The 27,066-nt window shown below is 45.0% G+C and overlaps 1 protein-coding gene across 1 annotated transcript in view; it reads right to left on the bottom strand.

Annotated features, from left to right (window-relative positions):
* Positions 1-27,066, bottom strand: part of LOC106610918 (voltage-gated delayed rectifier potassium channel KCNH5) — a 92,689-nt gene continuing 65,623 nt past the window's right edge. Inside the window, exon 11 of the mRNA XM_045724261.2 lies at positions 1-3,019. Coding sequence (XP_045580217.2) covers positions 2,192-3,019 — 828 coding nt within the window. The 3' untranslated portion in view covers positions 1-2,191. The remainder of the gene's footprint in view (positions 3,020-27,066) is intronic.

Below are 27,066 nucleotides of genomic sequence, written 5' to 3'. Positions count from 1 at the left end.
GATGTTCCAGACAGTAGTTTATTTAGCTGACGCTACAATCAAGGTGTGCAACTGTAAAACAATACATGAACCATAGTGGGAATGATCAGTGCTACTTATTAATGCCATTACTTTACCAAACATTTGAAAGCAATATTCCAGCAGAAAAGGATTGGACCTTATAGTCCAGGTGTAAAGAAATGCTTCCCAATCCTGTCTGTCCTGTCCCTATAGGGAGAGGTATCCAGCTAGCACACCAACAGAGAGAAAGAGGCTAGATATTAGTATGCTCAGGACACAATCAGTGAGTTTCAATAGAAGTTATTTACAGAGAGGAGAGAGAGAAGAGGGGGGGTAGAGAGAGAGAGAGAGTATGCGAGAGAGAGAAGAAGAAATATGAGGGATTGAGAGAAAGCGAGAGACCAGTGTGAGGTGTGAGAGAGAGATAGAAGAGAGGAGAGAGCAGTGTCAGGTGAGAGAGGGATTGAGGATGCAGCAATACATTCAGGTGACTGAGACTGAGCTGAGACGCGATTAGTTCTCTCCCTGTAATGAAGGGAAGGCTGGACATGCTCTCTCTTTCTCTCTCCTGCTGTGGACCACACTCAGACCACAGGACTCTCTTAGTCGATTGTCAAAGACACTGCTCCTAGTCGCTCTATCCCTTTATGAACTTCAGAAGTAAGTTTGAGAGACACTTTCAAGAAATGGGTTACTGCATAGATGACTTATATGTACACAGATCCCTCGACTGAATGCTACCACTGCATCCTAATATATCTCTGTATTATTACGTTGTAGTAAGACAGGCTCCCTGTGTAGCAGACAGGTATTCATCAGTGGACTAAGACCCAGAGCCATACACATACATACTGTATATATGACTCTGCTGTGAGTTTACAAGTGCCAGTAAGAATAAATATGTTCTCACTCACCAGAAAATCACAGGTTGTATAGCTTGCAATATTCAAAACAAATTCATAACCATAAACATGGCCGTAAAATGGACAGAAGACATCCACATTGGTACTTCACAAACCAGGCATGTATCTCTATTGGAATAGCTGTGCCACAGAGGGATCACTTGGCAGCAGGCTAGCTGATCAAAGGTGGGTTTTAAACAGAAGCCAGCCCAACCGTCGTTCAGTGCAGTTGAGTTGAATTGGGGAGAGGCTAAGTGGCAGGCAGGCAGGCAACCTCAGCACCCACAACATAAGAAATGAGAGATAAGCTGGTGAAGGTGCTCTCAACAAATGAATCTTCAATAATAGAAGTCGGAGCAGGCTTTGTGATACACCATGCAACTGTGTGGCTCGTGTCATGTGTAAGGAGAGTGGGACTGTGTGTCACTGGATGGGACTCTATTTCCCAGAAGCCATGCTGTCAGTCTGTTTCAGACTTCCCTACTTTATTTACCATAGTGCAGTCAGTTGCACATCTAGTTCATGCTGCAGGGTGAACATAAAAAGCCTTCTTTAGACATCATGTCAACATAAAGTCCATACACAACATGTATCTAAATTATGCATAGACATGAGGAAAATCAACTGTTACGCTATTAACACTAAAATACCTCTGGAAATAATATTTTTCTCTACAGGAAATCAGACAGTGATAGGAGATATATAGGGTGATCATAAAAAATATAAATCAATGTAAGTAGCAACAACTAACTGGAACAGACCAAGGCTTGGGAGAAAAAAAAGGACTACTGCCTTCAAATCATGACGTTGCTCAATAATTCATATCAGTTATCACTTACTTGCATGGGCACTCATATCATCAAGAAAGGGCCACATAACAGTATAGCCTACAGCTTCTGGACTTTCTTTCTGTGGGAAAAACCTTAACCTCATGGATTTCCCAATACACCAAGTATCAATGCAGTTTCAGAACCCATTGGTAACTCATGGTTAATAGCGCTACCTCTATGCATACCCTCAATGTCAACATTGGAAATTGTCAATACTTAAAACATATTTATATACAGAGTAGATCAATAAAATATTGGTTATTTTTAAATACATTTGCATGCAGTCAAATGCATCATACACAGGCAAGAAGTAAATAGTTATAGTTTCTTTGACAAGCCAGAATCCAGCTGGACATGAATAGAGAAGTATTTACAATCAAGAAAGGAATAATGATTGACATTAGTTAAAAGTTTGTTTGCAAATATTAAGGTATGTGGAACAGTGGTGTTATATCCTCTTCAGATGTGTCCATCGTCGTCCACTGAGTCAGGAGAAACGGGTCTGGAGACAGCGGAGACGTCCTGACTTTTGGTTTTGGGGGTGGCGGCCAGAGGTAGAGACATCCTCCTCTTTGTAGAGGTCAGCAGTTTGAGGATCTGAGCCACCTGTGTCTCCAGGGCCCTTAGCCGGCCCCCCAGAGTCTGGCTGTCCCCCCGGAGCACTAACCGGGTCTCCTGCAGCACAGCCTGCAGGGCTTGCTCTGGGATGGGGCCGAACGGGTGTGGCAGGGGTCTCTGCTGGAGGTGAACCCGAACCTCCCCGGCCCCGTCTATACGCAGCTCACTCTTAGTGGTGCTGCTGTCGCAGGAGTCTGTCTTACGGAGGTGGTTGTCCTCCTCCTCTCCTCCTCTAAGCCCAGCCTCCTGACCACTGCCCTCCTGAGAGAGCATCTCCTCGGAGACGGCTTTAGCTACATTGTTCAGTCCCACCTTCCTGACCTCTGGAGGTGGGGGAGTCAAGCTTTTGATGCGCCCCCAGCCCCTGGCAGCAGGAGGGCATGAACTGGGCGTGACCTGGGACACAGTGAGCACACTGCTGCTGCAACCCAGAAGGGGAGCCCCATTCTGGAGCCCGTGTAGGGAGGAATGGGGCCCAGGTAGCTGGATGTTGAGGGGCAGGGAGTGCTGCAGGCTGGAGTAGGAAAGCTGCAGGCTGTGGTGGATGGGGTGCTGGTGGTGTTCCACTTGGACCTGGTTCTTCTCCAGGCCAAGCTGAGAGGACGCACCCTGGTTCCGCTGACGCTGGCACTCCTCCTCCTTCATGTCACTGATCTTACGGAAAATCACCTACAGGGACACACAACGGTACCAAATTAATAATTTCATACAAACATTTATTCTTTATCATTTTAATACAATACACACTGAGTGTACAAAACATTAAGAACACCTGCTCTTTCCATGACTCAGACTGAACAGGTGAATGTTATGACTTGTTAAATCCACTTCAATCAGTGTAGATGAAGGGGAGGAGACAGGTCAAAAAACGATTTCGAAGCCTTGAGACAATTCAAATTAAATCAAATCGTATTTGTCACATGCGCCAAATACAACAGGTGTAGACCTTACAGTGAAATGCTTACAGCCATTAAACAACAATGCAGTTTTAAGAAAAATATAACAAAATAATAATAATAATAATGAAAGTAACAAATAATTACAGAGCAGCAGTAAAAATAACAATAGCGAGGCTATATACAGGGCGTACTGGTACAGAGTCAATGTGCAGGGGAATCGGATAGTCGAGGTAATTTAGGTAATATGTACATGTAGGTATGGTTATTAATTAAGGATCAGACCCTTTTGGGTCGAGAACAGCTCCGTTCTCCAGGGAAGGCGGAGACGCCTTCGGGGTTGGAAACCTGCTGAGAACCGGCCAGTCGGCTCACTTCCACTAGACCAGAGCGGCGTCCGGCTACTGGGGTGGAAGAAAAATAAAAAGTAGGTGAGTGTGGATTCCCAAGTAGCTAGTGTAGGTTTGCTACTTGCTTGCTAAGAGTAGCCACTTCGCCCATGTAGTCCTCCGCAAGCAAGTAGTTGCTATATTGAAAGTCAACGTGGTCCACATGGTCTTGGAACAAAGCAAAGTAAACACAGCCCCTGCAGCGCTGGAAACGTTCAATAGCGACCTCCATTTGAGACCGCCGAGCCAGCTAGGCTAGCTGGACTTCCATGTCTCTCCCCCTCTACAGAATCTGGAGGGATCCCGGGACAGACAGCAGCGCTTACAGCAACTAAGCCCAACAGAGCCGCAGGATCCAAAATAAAAGTATATAAAAACTGTCAATTTTACAAAAACAATGAACCGAGTTCTCTCATTCTTCGCTCAACAACAAACATACGTCGCTTTCAGATGACGTTGGACATGCCAGGGATTAGTTGAGGCTCGTCACTGTTGGGACGACTTCATTGATGCACTTATTGATGAAGCCAGTGACTGATGTGCAGTGTTGCCAATTTAGCGGCTCTGTCGCTGTATTAAGCGAGTATTCAGACCCCTCAAGCGACACATTTTCAAAAAATCGACTTGCGACAAATCATGCGACTTTTTCTGGTGTTATTGGAGACTCTGGCGTGAAAGCACGTATCATTCTTCCTCTTCTCAACGAGCAGCGGGTGCTGCCGTGGGTCCCACCCCCACCCCCCCCATCCCAAAGCACTCACAGGCGGTGCAGTCAGAGCAGAAGATGTTCACCCCTCCGCGTCCAGAATGCAAATGAATCGCGCATGTGGGAAGCCGCCGCTGGCTGATCCCGCCCTGGGTTACATTCAGGGCGGAATGTAAAAGGTTTTGTCTAAAATAAATCAAGGCACAAAAATAAATCACTGCATTTGACTCACACAGCCTCAGTCACTCACCTTGTCCACTGTGTGTGTGCCTCTCTGTGACATAAGCTAAACATCTAGCTGTCTAGTTCATCATGTCTCAGTCTAAACTGTACACTCAAAAATACAGAAAGGAGTGGGAATCAAACCCTGAATTCAAAGGCTGGTTGAAGCCGTATATTGGAGATGATACACGGGCATACTGCCTGTATTGTAAGGCTGATTTCTACGCCATACTTAGTGATGTAAAAAACACATGACAACTCAAAAACATACTCAAAAGGCAAAGCCTTATAACAGTTCCACCCTAAACAAGCTGCCATTTATGGTAAAAAAAATTGACTGCAAAAAAGGCTGAGGCCACCATGGCATTAGCTAACGCTGAACACTGTTCCATGCTGGCATGTGATCACATCGGAAAAGCATGTAGAGCTGCTTTCTCAGACTCCACTGCTGCTACCCACTTCAAAATGCACAGGACAAAGTGCCCAGAAATTATTAATGGTGTTCTAGTACCATACTTTCTGAAGTTGGTCGCAGATGTGGGTGACCAGCGTTTCAGCCTCCTCCTCTGAGTGCACGGATGTAAGTGTTTCTAAGTACCTGGGGGTTGTGATAAGGTTAGGGTGACCATATTTTAGTTTTCAAAAAAGAGGACAGTGGGAGCGGGAGGCAGACGGACACAGTGGGCGGTAAATACAAATGCGTTCACAACCATGCAACTATGTTATTGAACTTTAATACATAAAGTAATGCATCCTTTCCATTCAACTGTTGGCCCTCAACAATAGAATAATACAATAAAAAATAAAAAAATAGTTTAGCCATAGGTTAAAATAAATGGCCATAGGTTAAAATAAAATTTAAAAAACAGTTATAAAAAAATCTACTATTTCAGTCAAAAATAATGTCAGTCCTCCTGATACTTTCCCGAAGATCGAATCTTTCCCAACAGTCCTTTATTACCAATCAAGTAGGCATGAAAGTCTTTGCAAGACATATTTTTAAAGTTGTATTGTGTACACAGAAGCCCCTTCTGGTCTTGCGTTCAAGAAGCATGGTGTGGACTTTGTTCAAAAGGTTCTTCACTTCCACAATTGAATTACTATCCCTTTCCATCTCCTGAATGTGTGAATGAAACACACACGAGCGAGTGCATGTGCCAGAGGTAAATTTCACTGAACTCATCTTCAAAAAACTTCTTGATCAAGGAGGGTGTTTTTTCCTGTGACAAAAAGAATGCTTTCAAGGCTGGAAACATCTGTAGCAGCCTCTCAATACCTGGGAATAATGACAGCCATCGCGTCTTGCTGTGAGAAAGGAGACTTCTGTATTCAACATCAACAAATTCACAGTACTCCTTCAGATTCTCTGTGCGCACAGTGTAGATGTGAAAGTATTGACATATTTTGAAGATGATGTTCTCAATATCGACATCTAGTGTGTCTGCCCGTAATGAACACAATTGTTCAAGACGTGTGCTGGGCAGCCCACACCGATTAAAGACTTGTTCTGCAATGACTTCGTTAAGTTTGCGAAAACATTCTTTCCTTCTTCGTCACGGCGGATTCCCCCGAACATTGTATTGCAGTTGTCACCTGTAAATGCAATACATTTGGAAAAAATCCCATTATATTCCAGTGTTTCTTTGATGTATTGCGCGATTGTATCAGCTGTCTCATTTGGAGTGTTTTTAACTTCGACTAATTTACTTTGCACGCCACCATTCTTCCAATCAAAATACTGAATAAGCAGAGGGAATATTTTCACAGCACCGTGATTGCTCCCATCAGTAGAAACACCACAGTAAGGTATGTCTTCTAGTGCTTTCTGAGCTATGTCGACAGAATGTGGTGCTATCACAGCGGTAAGAATTTCTTCGTTCTTAGTACGAGCGCTTGAAAAATTTTGCGCAGTCTCGGAATCAGGGAATGCCTTTTTTAACAAGGCAGACGTGCAGTCCATTGATCTGTAGCTATTGTGATGCTTCGTGTTGTGGAATGCAAAAACTCCCTCCGCAGCAGTAACAGCATCTTCTGTTTTACCTGCTCTCACAAAATAGTCAGTTAATTTACCTGACGAACTCTCTCCTTTAGCTGCAATTTTGTGTTTTGCAGAGCTTATGTGGGCTTCTAGGTCGCTAGCACCTTTATTTGACAATGACACGTACGTGCCAGCTTTGCAGGTCATGCATTCTGCTTCACACGGATCCCGACCAAGACGAAAACACGGGAATTTTCTCTGTAAATCGTCTGAATTTACATTTGCATTTGGGCATTTTACGCTGTTCTGGAGCCATGTGCCACTGTTGACAAGCAAACTGCTGCGCTGTCTCTTGGCTGTTGCCATGGTGAGGGTAATGATTGAAATGCAGTTTGACCAATGTTTGCGTAGGCCTACATGACCCACCAATGGTGGCGTGTGAGAAGGCGGGACCTAAAGAGAAAGGTCAAAGCAATGCAAAACCCCCAAAACGCACAAAATGAATGGCGACTGTAGAAAGCAAAAGCCGAATCCCGGGCATTTTGGGCGATTTAGAAATCCCGGCCGGACGCATTTATTTAGGTCCAAAAAGAGGACGTATGGTCACCCTAGATAAGGTACTTTAGTGACGCCAAGCAGACAATTGTATCAACATTTCTGGGGCTTGTTGAGTTGGAGGGAGGAGATGCCAAATCTATAGCCGTGCTCTTTCCTCGAAGTGTTGTCTTAAAAAAGAGAAACTCCTGGGGATAGGGACTGACAATGCCTCTGTTATGACGGGGATTAACAATGGGGTCCATAAAGTGCTGAAGGAGGAGTATGGCCTCAAATATATGGTTCTCATTTGCTGTGGGTGCCACTCTCTGCAGCTTGCTCATTTGTAGTTGTAAACATATTTAGGGTGTTTTTTACTCACTTTTTGTCTCTCCCACGACGTTATTCCTCTCTCCTACAGCGTCCATCACAATTACATGCACATGGCCAATTATGCAAATTAGGTGATGACATCATTTAGCGACTTCTAGCTACTTTTAGGACAGCCAATAGCTACTTTCCTTACTGAGGAGTTGGCAACAGTGCTGATATGGTGTACTCCTCAATGCCATCGGAAGAATCCCGGAACATATTCCAGTCAGTGCTAGCTAAACAGTCCTGTAGCTTAGCATCTGCTTCATATAAAACAATTTTTTTATTGACGAGTCACTGGTGCGTCCTGCTTTAATTTTTGCTGGTAAAAAGGAATCAGGAGGATAGAATTATTGTCAGATTTTACAAATGGAGGGCGAGGGAGAGCTTTGTATGTGTCTCTGTGTGTAAGGGGTGCGTAACCGGTGGCAGGGAAGTCAGACACAGGAGAGCAGAACTTGGTAATAGCCGGAGCAGTTTAATAGCAAAACCAACGGCATAAAAATAACAAGATATGGGTATGGGTGGCGTCCCATGTCTCCTCTGCATGCCTGAACCAGTCGTCCACCGCAGGAGCCTCGGTCTGACTGATGCCAAGGCGCCAGAACCGGCTGGTACCCCAGTACGCACTGGAAGGGGGAGAGGTTAGTGGAGGAGTGGCGGAGTGAGTTCTGAGCCATCTCGGCCCAGGGCACGAACGCTGCCCACTCCCCTGGCCGATCCTGGCAATACGACCGCAGAAATCTGCCCACATCCTGGTTCACTCTCTCCACCTGCCCATTACTCTTGGGATGGAACCCTGAGGTAAGGCTGATCGAGACCCCCAGATGTTCCATGAACGCCTTCCAGACCCTCGAAGTGAACTGGGGACCTCAATCAGACACTATATCCTCAGGCACCCCGTAGTGCCGGAAGACGTGTATAAACAAGGCCTCCTCAGTCTGTAGGGCCGTAGGGAGACCGGGCAGAGGGAGGAGACGGCAGGACTTAGAGAACCGATCCACAACGACCAGGATCGTGGTGTTTCCCTGTGAGGGGGGGGGGGGAGGTCGGTGAGAAAATCCACCGACAGGTGCGATCAAGGCCGCTGTGGAATGGGTAAGGGGTGTAGCTTCCCTCTGGGCAGGTGCCTAGGAGCCTTACACTGGGCGCACACCGAGCAGGAGGAAACATAAACCCTCACGTCCTTGGCCAAGGTAGGCCACCAATACTTCCCAACCGAACAGCGCACTGTCCGACCGATCCCAGGATGACCAGAGGAGGGTGACGTGTGGGCCCAATAGATCAACCGGTCACGGACAGCAGACGGAACGTACAGACGCCCAGCGGGACACTGAAGGGGAGTGGGCTCTGCACATAACGCCCGCTCAATGTCTGCGCCCAGCTCCCACACCACCGGCGCCACCAGGCAGGATGCCGGGAGTATGGGAGTGGGATCCATGGGCCGCTCCTCTGTGTCATACAGTCGGTACAGTGCGTTTGCTTTCACGTTTTGGGAACCTGGTCTGTTGGAAAGGGAAAAAACTAAACGGGTGAAAAACATGGCCCACCTTGCCTGGCGAGGGTTCAGTCTCCTCGCTGCCCGGATGTACTCCAGATTGCGGTGGTCAGTCCAGATGAGAAAAGGGTGTATAGCCCCCTCAAGCCAATGTCTCCATGCCTTCAGAGCCTTGACGACAGCCAATAGCTCCCGGTCCCCCACGTCATAGTTTCGCTCCGCTGGGCTGAGCTTCTTCGAGAAGAAGGCACAAGGGCGGAGCTTCGGTGGAGTACCCGAGCGCTGAGAGAGCACGGCTCCTATCCCAGCCTCGGATGCGTCCACCTCCACTATGAACGCCAAAGAGGGATCCGGATGGGCCAGCACGGGAGCCGAGGTAAACAGAGCCCTCAGGTGACCAAAAGCCCTGTCCGCCTCAGCCGACCACTGCAAACGTACCGGGCCCCCCTTCAGCAGTAAGGTAATGGGAGCCGCTACCTGACCAAAACCTCGGATAAACCTCCGATAGTAATTGGCAAACCCTAGGAACCACTGCACTTCCTTTACCGTGGTGGGAGTCGGCTGAAATGCGGTCACTCTCCATCTCCACCCCCTTGGTGGAAATGTGGTACCCTAGGAAGGAGACAGACTGCTGGAAGAACAGGCATTTCTCAGCCTTGACGTACAGGTCATGCTCCAACAGTCGACCTAGCACCATGCGCACGAGGGACACATGCTCGGCACGTGTAGCGGAGTATATCAGAATTTCATCAATATACACCCTGCCCGTGCAGGTCCCTGAAAATCTCGTCTACAAAGGCTTGGAAGACTGATGGAGCATTCATCAATACGTACGGCATGACGAGGTACTCATGCCCTGATGTCGTACTGAACGCCATCTTCCACTCGTCTCCCTACTGGATACGCATCAGGTTGTAAGCACTCCTGAGATCTAGTTTGGTGAAGAAGCGTGCCCCGTGGATTGACTCAATTGCTGTGGCGATAAGAGGTAGCAGGTAACTGTACCTCACCGTGATCTGATTTAGGCCTCGGTAGTCAATACACGGGCGCAGACCTCTCTCCTTCTTCTTCACAAAAAAGAAACTCGAGGAGGCGGGTGAAGTGGAGGACCGAATGTACCCCTGACGCAGGGATTCGGAGACATATGTTTCCATAGCCGCCATCCCCGCCTGTGAGCGGGGATACACGTGACTCCTGGGAAGTGCAGCGTCTACCAGGAGATTTATCGCACAATCGCCCCGTCGATGGGGTGGTAATTGAGTCGCCTTCTTTTTGGAGAAGGCGAGAGCCAAATCGGCATATTCAGGGGGAATGCGCACGGTGGAGACCTGGTCTGGACTTTCCACCATAGTAGCACCCACGGAAACCCCTAAACACCTCCGCGAGCACTCCCGCGACCACCCCGTGAGAGCCCTCCGTTGCCAAGAAACAGTGGGGTCATGACAAGCTAACCAGGGTAGGCCTAGCACCACGGGAAACGTAGGAGAGTCAATGAGGAAGAGACTAATTCTCTCCTTATGACCCCCCTGTGTCACCATACCCAGAGGAGCGGTGGCCTCCCTAATCAACCCTGACCCTAATGGTCGACTGTCTAAGGCGTGAACGGGGAAGGGCACAGCCACGGGAACAATGGGGATCCCTAAACTAAGGGCGAACGATCTGTCTATAAAATTCCCAGCCGCGCCTGAAATCGACGAGCGCCTTATGCTGAGAATGCGGGGAAAACTCAGGGAAAGAAACATACAAAAAAACGTGTGCAACAGAGGGCTCTGGTTGAGAAGGGTGCAGGCTCACCTGGGATGACGCCAGAGTGCCCTACCTGCTGCCTCGATCCCCAGAGGAACCAACCCGGCACAGAACGGCAGCGTGACCTCTGCGGCCACAGATGGTGCACGAGCCGTAACCTCCTCCAGTCTCCCTATGCACAGCACCTCCCAGCTCCATGGGTACCGGAGCGGCGGTGCTGGGGGATGGAACCGATATAACCCGATCTGGACGTCCGCGGGTGGCCAGCAGGTTATCCAGCCGAATGGACAGGTCCACCAGCTGGTCGAAAGTGAGTGTGGTGTCCCTGCAGGCCAACTCCCGACGGACGTCCTCACGCAAACTGCAGCGATAGCGGTCGATCAGGGCCCTATCTTTCCATCCCGTGCCGGCGGCCAGGGTCCGAAAATCCATGGCAAATTCCTGGGCGAAGAGACGTTCACCCGCCATTCTACCCTCGGGTGGATGGTCGAAGACTGCCCGGAAGTGGCGGGTGAAATCCTCGAAATGGTCCAGCGCCGCATCCACTTCTCCCCACACGGCGTTGGCCTACTCCAATGATTTCCCAGAGAGGCACGATACGAGGGTGGAGACCTTCTCACGAACCTGAAGGAGCCGGGTGGACGGTTGCCAGGTAGAGGTTGAGCTGTAACAGGAAACCCTGGCAGCGTGCAGCCATCCCATCATACTCCTGGGGAAGGGCGAGATGAATCCCACTGAGACTGGGTGAAAGGGGGGCGAGTAGTGGAGACCCTGGTTGTGCTGGTGGAGGCGCTGGAGGAACTCCGTCTCTCCCAGCGGTCCATAGTTTGGACAACGCGGTCCATGGCGGCGCCGAGATGGTGGAGCGTCGCTGCATACTCCCAGACGCGCTCCTCCACCTCTATTCCAGGGGCACCTGCTCCTGCTGACTCCATATAGTTGGTGTGGGATTCTGTAAGGGATGCGTAACCGGTGGCAGGGAAGTCAGACGCAGGAGAGCAGAACTTGGTAATAGCCTGAGCAGTTTAGTAGCAAAACCAACGACATAAAAATAACAAGATATGGGTACAAAAACCCGTCGCGCACCAATCAACACATGCACAAGCACTTACAATAAACAATCCCACACAAAGACATGGGGGGAACAGAGGGTTAAATACACAACAAGTGATTGAGGGAATTGAAACCAGGTGTGAGGAAAAACAAGACGAAACACATGGAAAATAAAAAGTGGATCAATGATGGCTAGAAGACCGGCGACGCCGAGCGCCGCCCGAACAAGGAGAGGACCCGACTTCGGCGGAAGTCTTGACACTGTGTGTGGAGTAAAGGTGGTCTAGAGTTTTTTTCCCTCTGGTTGCGCATTTAACATGCTGGTAGAAATGATGTAAAACGGATTTAAGTTTCCCTGCATTAACCCTTTCACACGTACCATCACACAGGGTGTGATCGTTCTACAGTAGTCCCTGAAGCGTACGATCACACCCCGTGTGATTAGAACACTCATTTAGAACGGCCAGTTTCGAATGACGCAACAATCAACATTTGAGCTGGCCACACTTTTTTCAGAAACTATTTACACAAACACAGTCCTTACAAAGTTATGTCCAGAATGTGAGCAGTTTATTTTTGGATGCAATGTTCAGATATTCACAGAAGTATCTATAGCATAACACAATCATCCTAACCGGAAAAATGTAGGCTACATTTGTCCTAGCGCTGAGGAAAGATTGATGCAACACAAGCGGTCATATTTTCTAACTCTCGGCTGACATAAACTACACTATGAATTAGCTAATAGCAATTACTATGTACAATTAATCACATCACGGGTGAGCTCACCGTTGATCAAAATAATTGAGTAAAACACTTTCTAGAAATCGAAAGTAATCCGACAATTAGTTTCAGCGCGCAGCCATGCTTTTTTAACCTCACAGAAACCGAAGATAATAAGAGAAGACAAGATGAGTTGTTGAAGGGGTCTACCATCATTCACTTCCTGAAGTTCTCAAAAAATGAGTGAACCCTTACTCACCTCATTTTGTTATAGCATCTTTGGTGTGACAGACGATCAAGTGAAACCCAGAATGCATTGTATGTCAACAAACATGGCTCCATACACAAAGCTGGAATTAGCTTAGCTCATCATAATCAGTACAACCTTCAAAACATTATTTTACACACATACTATGCGCCCTTTACAATTTATGCAAAAATCGGAACGCATGATTTATCACGGGTAATTGAAAAACGTAAATAAAATGGTAAATATATCAATAATACCACACAAAACATTTTCTGATAGTGATTTATTGATACAAATTGCGCGTTTAGGCAGTCAATCACGGTAACCTCTCACTCCCACTCTGAGCCATTCAGTGTTGTTGTTTATGTAACAATCACATCCTGGAATGGAGAGAACGTTCGAACATCACGTGCATAAAAAAACTCACGCTGGGGCGACCGTTAGAGATATTTGGAACTCACGCGTGAAAGGGTTAAAGTTCCCGACCACTACGAGCACCGCCTCTGAATAAGCACTTTCCTGTTTGCTTATGGCCATATACAGCTCATTGGGTGCGGTCTTAGTGCCAGCATCGGTTTGTGGTCGTAAATAGACAGCTACGAAGAATATAGATGAAAACTCTCTAGATAGATAGTGTGGTCTACAGCTTATCATGAGATGCTCTTCCTCAGGCGAGCAAAACCTTGAGACTTTTAGATATCGTGCACCAGCTGATGTTTACAAATATACATAGACCGTCACCCCTTATCTTACCAGAGGCTGCTGTTCTATCCTACTGGTACAGTGTATAACCCGCCAGCTGTATGTTTTTCATGTCGTTGTTCAGCCATGAGACATGGATTGTGTATGTGTGTCATTCAGAGGGTGAATGGGCAATATAAAATATTTACAGTGCACTCCAAAAGTATTGGGACAGTGACAAATGTTTTGTTGTTTTGGCCCTGTACTCCAGCACTTTGGATTTTAAATGATACAATGCCTAAGTGCAGACTGTCAGCTTTAATTTGAGGGTATTTTCATCCATATTGGGTGAACTGTTTAGAAATTACAGCAATTCTCCCATTTTAGGGGACCAAAGGTATTGGCACAAATACACTTATATGTGCATTAAAGTGTTATTAAAGTATTTCGTCCCATAGTCATAGCACACAATTGCTATATCAAGCCTGTCACTCTACACTTTTATTGTAAGTAAGAATAGAATATGTTTCTAAACACTTCTACAACTTCTTAGGGCTAGGCCCCTTTTTTCTCTACTTCCTGTCTGAATGACATGCCCAAAGTAAACTGCCTGTAGCTCAGGTCCTGAAGCCTGGATATGCATATAATTGGTACCATTGGAAAGAAAACAGTTTGAAGTTTGTAGAAATTTTAAAATAATGTAGGAGAATATAACACAATAGATATGGTAGGAGGCGATCCAAATTAAAACCAACCAGAAGTTTTATTTTTTGAGAGACCATCCTCTTAGAAATGCAAGAGTAAGGTCATATTGAAAATTAGCTCCCTGGATGAAATTCCTATGGCTTCCACAGGGTGTCAGCAGTCTGTGTTCAAGGTTTCAGGCTTGTAACTTAAAAAAATAATAAGAAATATCAGTTTTAATAGTGGGACACAGTCTTGTAAATTTGTGTTTGCGCGCGCCATGAAGACAAAAAAAAGAATATTTTGATGTGGGGCGCCGTCCTCAAACAATCGCATGGCATGTTTTCGCTATAATAGTTACTGTAAATCAGACAGAGCAGTTAGGTTAACAAGAATTTAACCTTTCAGCCGATATAAGACACTTCTATGTACATAAATGTTTAAAATCCATAATATTTATGATCATTTATTGGAATTGTGCGCCCTCCAGTTTCACCAGAAGTTAGCTAGCGGGACTCCTATCCCTATTAATGTGGCTGCTACCATGATTAAGTTAATCCTGAATGAATCGTGAATAACGATGAGTGACAAAGTTACAGACGCCCAAATATCATACCCCCAAGACATGCTAACCTCTCACCATTACAATACAGGGGAGGTTAGCATTTTGGGGGGGGGGGGGGGGTATGATATTTGTGCGTCTAACTTTCTCACTCCTCATTATTCATGATTCATTCAGGATTATCCGTAATCATGGTAGCATCCACATGAATGTAGAATTGTTTAGAAACTTTATATTCTTACTTTTTTTTTTAAATCACCTGTCTGCCTGTGTATCTGTCGATCCACTTGTCATGTGTCCCATTAACACTGCAGTGCTGCCAGTCAGGCCCTCTACTGCAGCTGGCTTTAGGGAGGATCTCTGTTAAATGATCTGTCTCCCTCTATTATCCAACCTGTGTTGCCTGGCGCCGCCAGCCTGGTCTCCTCTCCTGGCGCTCCTTAGACACTAATTACATAAGTAATGACAAGGATCTCAGCCAGAAGACCAAAGTGTTATTCTTAGTTAAAATAATAATGGTACCTCTGTAGCTGACAGTCTAGGCATGTGGCTCTTTCGCATGGTGGAAATACAGTATATTATTATATTATTCCCTCACATTCTTTCTGTCAGCCCTGTCAGGACATGCCCCCTTCTCCTCTGTACCCGGCACCTCTGTTGGAAGAGGCTGCATAACGTCACTTAATGTCATTGTATCAAGTCCCCTGCTGGGTCAGCGGGCTAGTGTGGGGACAAGGACGGGGACAGAGAGGAATTGTCAATCAGGTTACCTGCAGATAACCTGTGGATTAATTGGGAGGTAGTGACTATTCAGTTTTTTCTGAAACGGTCTACAGTGCCTTCGGAAAGTATTCAGACCCCTTGACTTTTTCCACATTTTGTTACGTTACTGCCTTATTCTAAAATGGATTAAATAAAAACCTTTCCTCAGTAATCTACAAACAATACAGCATAATGACAAAGCAAAAACTTTTCTTTTTTTTACTTATAGCAAATGTTAAAACAAATACCTTATTTGCATAAGTATTCAGACCCTTTATGAGACTTGAAATTGAGCTCAGGTGCATCCTGTTTACATTGATAATCCTTGATGTTTCTACAACTTGATTGGAGTCCACCTGTGGTAAATTCAATTGATTGGACATGATTTGGAAAGGCACATGCCTGTATACATAAGGTCCCACAGTTGACAGTGCATGACAGTGCATGTCAGAGCAAAAACCAAGGCATGAGGTCGAAAGAATTGTGACAGGATTATGGATTGTGTCGAGGCACAGATCTGGGAAAGGGTACCAAAAAATGTCTGCAGCATTGAAGGTCCCCAAGAACACAGTGGCCTCCATCATTCAAAAATGGAAGAAGTTTGGAACCACCAGGGCTCTTCCTAGACCTCGCCGCCTGGCCAAACAGAGCCTACGGGGTAGAAGGGCTTTAGTCAGAGCGGTGACCAACATCCAAATGGTCACTCTGACAGAGCTCTAGAGTTCCTCTTTGGAGATGGGAGAAACTTCCAGAAGGACAACCATCTCTGCACTCTGGTCTGGTGAAACAAAGAAACTATTTGGCTTGAATTACAAGCGTCATGTCTGGAGGAAACCTGGCACCATCCCTACGTTGAAGCATGGTTGTGGCAGCATCATACTGTGAGGATATTTTTCAGCAGTGCTGGAAACTGGGAGACTAGTCAGGATTGAGGCACAGATGAACAGAGCAAAGTACATGGACATGTTTCTGAATGTCCTTGAGTGGCACAGCCAGATCCCGGACTCGAACCCAATCAAACATCTCTGGAGAGACCTGAAAATAAATGTGCAGCAACGCTTCCCATCCAACTTGACAGAGCTTGAGAGGATCTGCAGAGAAGAATGGGAGAAACTCCCCACATGTGTGCCAAGCTTGTAGCGTCATACCAAAGAAGACTCAGTGCTGTAATCGCTGTGAGAGGTGTTTCAACAAAGTACTGAGTAAAGGGTCTGAATACTTATGTAAACATGATATCAGTTTTTTATTTGTATTACATTTGCAAAAATGTCTAAAAACCTGATTTTGCTTTGTCATTATGGGGTATTTGGTATTTCATTATAATCCCCATTAGCTGTTGCAAAAGTAGCAGCTACTCTTCCTGGGGTACACACAAAACATGAAACATAATAGAGAATGACAATACAGAACATCAATAGACAATAACAGCTCAAGGACAGAACTACATCCAGTTTTTTTTTTAAAGGCACACATACATATAATTGCATACACACAAACTATCTCGGTCCATTAGGGAAGAGGCGTTGTGGCTTGATGTGTTGCTTTGTGTTTTTTTTAAACCAGGTTTGCTGTTTATTTGAGCAATATGAGATGGAAGGAAGTTCCATGCAATAAGGGCTCTATATTATACTGTACACTTTCTTTAATTTGTTCTGGATTTGTGGACTGTGAAAAGACCCATGGTGGCATGTCTGGTGGGATAAGTGTGTGTGTCAGAGCTGTGTGTAAGTTGACTATGCAAACAATTTGGGATTTTCAACACATTAATGTTTCTTATAAGAAGTGATGCAGTCAGTCTTTCCTCAAATCTTAGCCAAGAGAGAAATGCATGCATTGTATTTATATCAGCCCTCTGATTACAATGAAGAGCAAAACATGCTCCTCTGTTCTGGGCCAGCTGCAGCTGGGTCTTTCCTTGCAGCACTGGACCACACGACTGGACAATAATCAAGATTAAACAAAACTAGAACCTGCAGATCTTGCTTCTTGTAGTGTGGTGTCAAAATTGTCCCCTGGAATAACGGACATTATGGTGTAATAAATACACAACCAACATTCTCTAGTAATACTAGTCCCGTGCGAATAGGGCTATAGCCTTAATAACGCCTGCAGAATGAATAATTTCTTGCAGTAAAATTATACACCAAATGTAGGCAAAATTTGGACTTGGGAACAGAAGTGGAGAAATATGATTTATTTCTTTCTTCATCTTGAGAGAATGCAATGCTCAGTTCGATATGATCTGTAGAGGTGCTGTCTTCAACATAAAAGCATCATAAAAGCTGATAGTATTTCAACCACATAAAATATGCATCAAAGCTGAACTGAAATCTTATCAGAAAAACGATGGATGGTTTTCACAGCTTTCTTTTTCCTTACAACCTGTCAAAGTGATGTCATTTGGACATCTTTGCCGATGTCAACTAGATTAAAGCATTCATTCTATCAATCTATTACATTATTCTAATGACAAAAGAGAAGCTACATGTATCTAATTATAGACAAGTTGACAAACAAATAGCCTACCAAAATGTCTGAAATTATAAGCAGAAACATATCTAAATCATGCAAAACAAAATTTTGCACCCCTTGTTGAATGTTTTTGACTGTAGCCTATAGCACATTTTCGATATTTGCGAGTTAGGGTTGGGTGTGGGCAGGTTCACTACGCTGTGGTAGTTGGTTGAAGTGTATAATGTTGAGTCATCAGCATACATAGACACACAGGCTTTATTCAGAGCCAGTGGCAGGTCAAGCCTAGACAGCTTCCCTGGAGAATGCCCGACTCTACCATGGATTATGTTGGAGAGGCTTCCATTAAAAAACACCCTCTGTGTTCTGTTAGACACACAACTTTCGAGCCATGATATAGCAGAGGATGTAAATCCATAAAACATGAGTTTTTCCAGCAGCAGATTATGATCGGTAATGTCAAAAGCTGCACTGAAGTCTAACAAACCAGCTCCAACAATCTTCTTATTATACATTAATTTTCAGCCAATCATCAGTCATTTGTGTAAGTGCCGTAAATGTTGAGTGCTCTTTCTTATAAGCGTGCTGAAAGTCAGTTCTTAATTTGTTTACTGTGAAACACCATTTTTTGTTTACTGGTGAAACACCATTTTTTTCAAAAGTTTACTAAGGGTTGGTAACAGTCTGATTGGTCTGCTGTTTGCGCCAGTAAAGGGTGATTTGCTATTCTTGGGCAGTGGAATTAATTTTGCTTTGCTCCAGGCCTGAGGGCACACAATTTCCTGTAGGTTTAGATTGAAAAGACGGCAAATAGGAGTGGCAATATAATCCCCTATCATCCTCAGTAATTTCCAACCAAGTTTTCAGACCCAGGTGGCTTATCATTGTTAATAGATAAAAACATTTTTTTACCTCTCCCACACTCACTTTACGGAATTCAGTTATGCATGGATATGTAAATTCAGAATTTCAGAACATGCCTAAGTTTGCTAATCTTGCCAATGAATAACAAATTAAAGTAGTTCGCAGTATCAGTGGGTTTTGTGATGAATGAGCCATCTGTCACGTCCTGACCATAGAAAGCTGTTATTTTCTATGGTAGAGTAGGTCAGGGCGTGACAGGGGGTTTTCCTAGTTTAGATTTTCTATGTTGTTATGTTCTAGTTTTTGTATTTCTATGTTTTTTGGGGGCGGGATGATCTCCAATTAGAGGCAGCTGGTCATCGTTGTCTCTAATTGGAGATCATACTTTAGTTGTTTTTCCCACCTGGGTTTGTGGGAGATGACATTTTGAGTTAGTGTATGTTGCACCTCTTCGTCACGGTTTGTTGTTTTGTTTATTCGTTTATTTGTATGTATTGCATAGTTTCACAGTTAAATAAAGAAAATGTGGAATGATACACACGCTTCGCTTTGGTCCGCTCCTTCATCCTATGACAACCGTGACAGAATCTCCCACCACCAAAGGACCAAGCTGCGTGCCCAGGAGGAGCAGGGATTCTGGGCCCGGGAGAGAAAAGAGTGGAGGACATCCTGGACCTGGGAGGAGGTAATGGCAGGGGACAAGACCCTGCCATGGAAGCAGGCGGAGATAGCGAGAGAGGAACGGCGACAATACGAGGAACTAGCACGGCAACGACGGAAGCATGAGAGGCAGCCCCAATATTTTTTGGGGGGGGGGGCACACAGGGGGCCATTACCTCCTCCCATTTGACAACAGCCAGTGAAAGTGCAGGGCGCCAAATTCAAACAACAGAAATCTCAATTAAAATTCCTCAAACATATAAGTATTATACACTATTTTAAAGATAAGGTTCTCGTTAATCCAACCACAGTGTCCGATTTCAAAAAGGCCATTCCAGAACGTGCGAAAGCACACCAAACGATTATGTTAGGTCAGCACCTAGTCACAAAAAAACATACAGCCATTTTCCAGCCAAAGAGAGGAGTCACAAAAAGCAAAAATAGAGATGAAAATGAATCACTAACCTTTGATGATCTTCATCAGATGGCACTCATAGGACTTCATGTTACACAATACATGTATGTTTTGTTCGATTAAGTTCATATTTATATCCAAAAATCTCAGTTTACATTGGCGCGTTACGTTCAGTAATGTTTTGCCTCCAAAACCTCCGGTGATTTTGCAGAGAGCCACATCAATTTACAGAAATACTTATCATAAACTTTGATAAAATATACAAGTGTTATGCACAGAATTAAAGATACACTTCTCCTTAATGCAACTGCTGTATCAGATTTCAAAAAAGCTTCACGGCGAAAGCACACCTTGCAATAATCTGAGTACAGCGCTCAGACACCAAACATGCCATACAGATACCCGCCATGTTGTGGAGTCAACAAAAGTCAGAAATAGAGTTATAAATATACACTTACCTTTGATGATCTTCATCGGAATGCACTCCCAGGAATCCCAGTTCCACAATAAATGTTTGTTTTGTTCGATAAAGTTAATCTTTATGTGCAAATACCTCCATTTTGTTCACGCGTTAGGTTCACTATTCCAAATGCACAAGGCGCGCGCTTACTAAGTCCAGACGAAAAGTCAAAAAAGTTATACTACAGTTTGTAGAAACATGTCAAACGATGTATAGAATCAAACTTTAGGATGTTTTTATCATAAATCTTCAATAAAATTCCAACCGGACAATTCCTTTGTCTTTAGGAATGAAGAGGAACTCGGCTCGCTCCCAAGGCCACGCGCATGACTGAGCTCATGCCTTTTTTCCAGACACCTGAATCCAACAGCTCTTATTCTCTCCCCATTCACAGTAGAAGCAACGTTGTAAAGACTGTTGACATCTAGTGGAAGCCTTTGGAAGTGCAATATGACCCAATTTACACTGTATATTGGATAGGCAATCACTTGAAAAACTACAAGCCTCAGATTTCCCACTTCCTGGTTGGATTTTTCTCAGGTTTTCCCTGCAATATGAGTTCTGTTATACTCACAGACATCGTTCAAACAGTTTTAGAAACTTCTGACTGTTTTCTATCCAAATCTACTAATAATATGCATATCCTACCTTCGGAGCCTGAGTAGCAGGCAGTTTACTACGGACACGCCTTTCATCCGGACGTCAAAATACTGCCTGGTTGGACCAAACCACATTACACAGGCATCCTAATCACAGCATTTTATCAGCAGTGGATAAAACGACAGATCTGCGAGGTAAAATGGAGCAGGCAGTAGACAAGAATGAGGCGCCAAATAAAAAACTAGGAATATCCGAATGGCAGGCGCATAGATTAGATAAACAGAAACAGGAATTGGCAAATGCGCTAGAAAAGAGTCAAAACCTAAATCAAAATTTAGAGAAAGACAACTCAGGGTTACGCTTCAACAGTATCAGAATACGTGTAGAGGAGTATATGCAATTGCAAATCCTCCACTGTTCGCCCCATGCTATAAGGTGAAACAGGTCACAATTGGTGGGTCACCATTATACCCCTCTCTTAAAGAGGAAAAAGAGCGATATGAGTTGCGAGAGGCAGGGTACAGGCACATTACGAGTCCGGACATAGTAGTTCCGGACTGGATACTTGATCAGCATGATCCATGAAATCATAGAGAGGTGTGACCAGTACGAACATACGCAACCCAGGTTACATATTATCCGGGACAAATAGTACCAGGGGAGAACGACCCTATTCCAGATGACGCGCAACCTCAAGTATAAATACAAATACAGCATCACCATCAGCTGTTGAGAGTGAGCGAAATGCGTAGTATTATGAAAGAGGCACCAGATCCAGTAAGGGACAGACAGGAATTTATCAGTTTCTTGAGGAGACAGGGTAGAATTTTTGGGTTCCATACTGGTGATTGTGATCATATTGGGGCCATGTTGCCAACACTCGCAACGGGATATAGAACTTCGGCTTGGTCCTCAGGACGAGAAGATTGTGACCCAGCGACAGCAAATTATAAAATTGAAGGATTCCTAACTACGGTTGGGAGTGTATTGTTTCAACCAGATGCTAGCAAAATGAATAACTGTACTCAGGGTGCGAAAGAAGGAGTACGCGCTTATGTGGATCGAATGGTTTGAAACCTGTTATCAAAACGGCTATTGCAGGGGTGGTTGATCAGCATTCTCGCTGGGATGAAATAGTGCAAGCAGCGTTGAGAGTAGAATCTAATTCTGTTTACTCCACAGCTGTACGAGTTGTTAATGCTGCTACCGTGAAAGTCACTAACAGTGGTTACAATGGCCCAAATAAGACAAATGGACAGAGAGGGAAATGTGGTGGAAGACAGTCAACTAAGCCCTGGTTTAGGTGTTGAGCTGTGGGTAATTGGAAAATGGATTGTAGGGTGGTACTGGAACCTGCTGACTTTGGAGGAAATGCTGCTATACAAGCGTTTGCGTCTTTGTCAAAAGAGCATCGGCAAACCCTCTTGAAGGCAGCGGGACACAAACATTTTGCATAGCAGTACATGGCCTCCGTTCGATCAATAGTGGTTCATAGAGATTACGTTTTTTATGTGAAGGGAGACGTAGGAGGTCATGTCTCACACAACCTTCTAATAGCTACAGGCTCTCAAATATCACTGATTCCTTACAACGAAAAATTGACTAAATTTGCGACAGGAAAAAGTATCACATTTTTAGCGGGGTAACAGGGGCACAATCTAAGGCGATTTAATTATTACCTATGTCATAAACATCGGACTAGTAACAATACCAGGATCATTTTACATGGCGACAGGAATAGAACCGATTTTAGGGTTGGATAATCTTTGCGAGATGCCGGGAGAATGGATTTTGGAAAGTAACAAATTCAAATTGGCAGTAAGAACAGCGAAAGCTGAACAATTGTTGTTTCAGGACCATCCACTATGGGCAAAAGACACGTTAGATTGTGATCTAATCAAAGGTTGCAAGCCAAACTCGTCATCAAGCTCGAGACCCTGGGTCTCGACCCCGCCCTGTACAACTGGGTCCTGGACTTCCTGACGGGCCGCCCCCAGGTGGTGAGGGTAGGTAACAACACCTCCACCCCGCTGATCCTCAACACTGGGGCCCCACAAGGGTGCGTTCTCAGCCCTCTCCTGTACTCCCTGTTCACCCACGACTGCGTGGCCATGCACGCCTCCAACTCAATCATACATTTTGCAGACGACACTACAGTGGTAGGCTTGATTACCAGCAACGACGAGACGGCCTACAGGGAGGAGGTAAGGGCCCTCGGAGTGTGGTGTCAGGAAAATAACCTCACACTCAACGTCAACAAAACAAAGGAGATGATCGTGGACTTCAGGAAACAACAGAGGGAGCACCCCCCTATCCACATCGATGGGACAGTAGTGGAGAGGGTAGAACGTTTTAAGTTCCTCGGCGTACACATCCCAGACAAACTGAAATGGTCCAACCACACAGACAGCGTGGTGAAGAAGGCGCAGCAGCGTCTCTTCAACCTCAGGAGGCTGAAGAAATTCAGCTTGTCACCAAAAACACACAAACTTTTACAGATACACAATCGAGAGCATCCTGTCCGGCTGCATCACCGCCTGGTATGGCAACTACTCCGCCCATAACCTTAAGGCTCTCCAGAGGGTAGTGAGGTCTGCACAACACATCACTGGGGGCAAACTACCTGCCCTCCAGGACACCTACACCACCCAATGTCACAGGAAGGCCAAAAACCACCCCGCTATCATCCAGAAGGCGAGGTCAGTACAGGTGTATCAAAGCAGGGACCGAGAGACTGAAAAACAGCTTCTATCTCAAGGCCATCAGACTGTTAAACAGCCATCACTAACATTGAGTGGCTGCTGCCAGCATACTGACTCAACTCCAGCCACTTTAATAATGGAAAAATTGATGTAATAAATGTATCACTAGCCACTTTAAACAATGCCACTTCATATAATGTTTACATACCCTACATTACTCATCTCATATGTATATACTGTACTCAATACCATCCACTGCATCTTGCCTATGCCGTTCTATACCATCACTCATATATATATATATATATATATTCTTTTTAATGTACATATTCTTATTCATTCCTTTACACTTGTGTGTATAAGGTAATTGTTGTGAAATTGTTAGGTTAGATTACTCGTTGGATATTACGGCATTGTCGGAACTAGAAGCACAAGCATTTCACTACACTCGCATTAACATCTGCTAACCATGTGTATGTGACAAATAAAATTTGATTTGATTTGTTGTGGTTAAGGGAGAACCAATGAAGCAATACCCTATGAAACCGGAGGCTGGGAAATCAGTGGTAAAGGACCTTCCAATATTATTTGGCATAGTGATCCACGTGGCATAGTGATCCACGGACCAGCTCGATGCAACAGCCCTTTATAGACAGTGAAAAGGGGAGTAAAATGACGCATTACTGTGGATTTTCGCGGCATAAACAAACATGCAGTGAAAATCACACCATTGGTAGCAGATTTGGCAGACCTATTGGCATCTATTCCCTCAGACAGAATGGTACAGTGTGTTAGACATGAAAAACAGATTTTGGTCTGTGCCGGTGCCTGAGGAGTCATGACACTGGTTTGGATTCTGTTGCCAGCGGGGCAATATACGTGGGCTAGGGCACCGATGGGATTTACAAATAGTCCCACTTGGTATCATTCTGCATTGAAACAACTGTTAAAAGGGTATCAATTTGAAGGTTATTTTATTTTATTATTTTTTTTATTTCACCTTTATTTAACCAGGTAGGCTAGTTGAGAACAAGTTCTCATTTACAACTGCGACCTGGCCAAGATAAAGCAAAGCAGTGCGACACAAACATCAATACAGAGTTACACATGGAATAAACAAGCGTACATTCAATAACACAATAGAAAAAAAGAAAGTCTATATACAGTGTGTGCAAATGGCTTGAGGAGGTAAGGCAATAAATAGGCCATAGTAGCAGAGTAATTGCAATTTAGCAAATGAACACTGGAGTGATAGATGAGCAGATGATGATGTGCAAGTAGAAATACTGGTGTGCAAAAGAGCAGAAAAGTAAATAAAAACAATATGGGGATGAGGTAGGTAGATTGGGTGGGCTATTTACAGATGGGCTATGTACAGCTGCAGCGATTGGTTAGCTGCTCAGATAGTTGATGTTTAAAGTTAGTGAGGGAAATATAAGTCTCCAGCTTCAGCGATTTTTGCAATTTGTTCCAGTCATTGGCAGCAGAGAACTGGAAGGGAAGGCGGCCAAAGGAGGTGTTGGCTTTGGGGATAACAAGTGAGATATACCTGCTGGAGCGCATGCTACGGGTGGGTGTTGTTATCGTGACCAGTGAGCTGAGCACCTAGCATAGACTTATAGATGACCTGGAGCCAGCGGGTCTGGCGACGAATATGTAGCGAGGGCCAGCCGACTAGAGCATACAGGTCGTAGTGGTGGGTGGTATATGGGGCCTTGGTGACAAAACGGATGGCATTGGGATAGAATGCATCCAGTTTGCTGAGTAGAGTATTGGAAGCTATTTTGTAAATGACATCACCGAAGTCGAGGATCAGTAGGATAGTCAGTTTTACGAGGGTATGTTTGGCGGCGTGAGTGAAGGAGGCTTTGTTGCGAAATAGTAAGCCGATTCTAGATTTAATTTTGGATTGGAGATATTTAATATGAGTCTGGAAGGATAGTTTACAGTCTAGCCAGACACCTAGGTATTTGTAGTTGTCCACATATTCTAAGTCAGAACCGTCCAAAGTAGTGATGCTAGTCGGGCGGGCGGGTGCGGGCAGCGAACGATTGAAAAACATGCATTTGGTTTTACTAGCGTTTAAGAGCAGTTGGAGGCCACGGAAGGAGTGTTGTATGGCATTGAAGCTCGTTTGGAGGTTAGTTAACACAGTGTCCAAAGAAGGGCCAGATGTATACAGAATGGTGTCATCTGCATAGAGGTGGATCAGGGAATCACCCGCAGCAAGAGGGACATCGTTGATATATACAGAGAAAAGAGTCAGCCAGTGTTACCTAGCCTCAGTGCAGTTGGCAGCTGGGAGGAGGTGCTCTAATTCTCCATGGACTTCACAGTGTCCCAAAACTTTTTGGAGTTAGAGATACAGGATGCAAATTTCTGTTTGAAAAAGCGAGTCTTTGCTTTCCTGACTGACTGAGTGTATTGGTTCCTGACTTCCCTGAAAAGTTGCATATCGCGGGGAATATTCGATGCTAGTGCAGTCCACCACAGGATGTTTTTGTGCTGGTCTAGGGCAGTCAGGTCTGGAGTGAACCAAGGACTAGATCTGTTCTTAGATCTAGAATTTTTTGAAAGTGGCATGCTTATTTAAGTTGGTGAGGAAATTACTTTTAAATAATTGCCAGGTTTCCTCGACTGACGGGATGAGGTCAATATCCTTCCAGGATACCTGGGCCAGGTCGATTAGAAAGGCCTGCTCGCAGAAGTGTTTTAGGGAGCGTTTGACAGTGATGAGGGGTGGTCGTTTGACCGCGGACCCATACCGGATGCAGGCAATGAGGCAGTGATTGCTGAGTTCCTGATTGAAAACAGCAGAGGTGTATTTGGAGGGCAAGTTGGTCAGGATAATATCTATGAGGGTGCCCATTTCTACGGATTTAGGGTGGTACATGGAGGGTTCCATGATAATTTGTGTGAGATTGAGGGCATCTAGCTTATCCCAGTTTAGGTCACCTAACAGAACGAACTCTGAAGATAGATGGGGGCAATGAATTCGGTGTCCAGGGCACAGCTGGGAGCTGAGGGGGGTCTATAACAGGTGGCAACAGTGGGAGACTTATTTCTGGAGAGATTAATTTTTAAAATTAGAAGCTCGAACTGTTTGGGCATAGACCTGGAAAGTATGACAGAACTTTGCAGGCTATCTCTGGAGTAGATTGCAACTCCTCCCCCTTTGGCAGTTCTATCTTGACGGAAAATGTTGTAGTTGGGTAGTGAAATCTCAGAATTTTTGGTGGCCTGCCTAAGCCAGGATTCAGACACGGCAAGGACATCAGGGTTGACATCAGTGTGCTAAAGCAGTGAGTAAAACAAACTTAGGGAGGAGGCTTCTGATGTTAACATGCATGAAACCAAGGCTTTTTCAGTTACAGAAGTCATACAAATGAGAGTGTCTGGAGACACGCATGGCCTGGGTTTACCTCCACATCACCCGAGGAACAGAGGAGGAGTAGGATGAGGGTACGGCTAAAGGCTATCAAAACTG

Source organism: Salmo salar, chromosome 09 (assembly GCF_965601325.2).
Source record: "Salmo salar chromosome 09, fSalSal1, whole genome shotgun sequence".
Taxonomy (NCBI): domain Eukaryota; kingdom Metazoa; phylum Chordata; class Actinopteri; order Salmoniformes; family Salmonidae; genus Salmo; species Salmo salar.
Note: the sequence above shows the minus strand (reverse complement) of the source record. Positions and strands in the feature narration are given on the sequence as shown.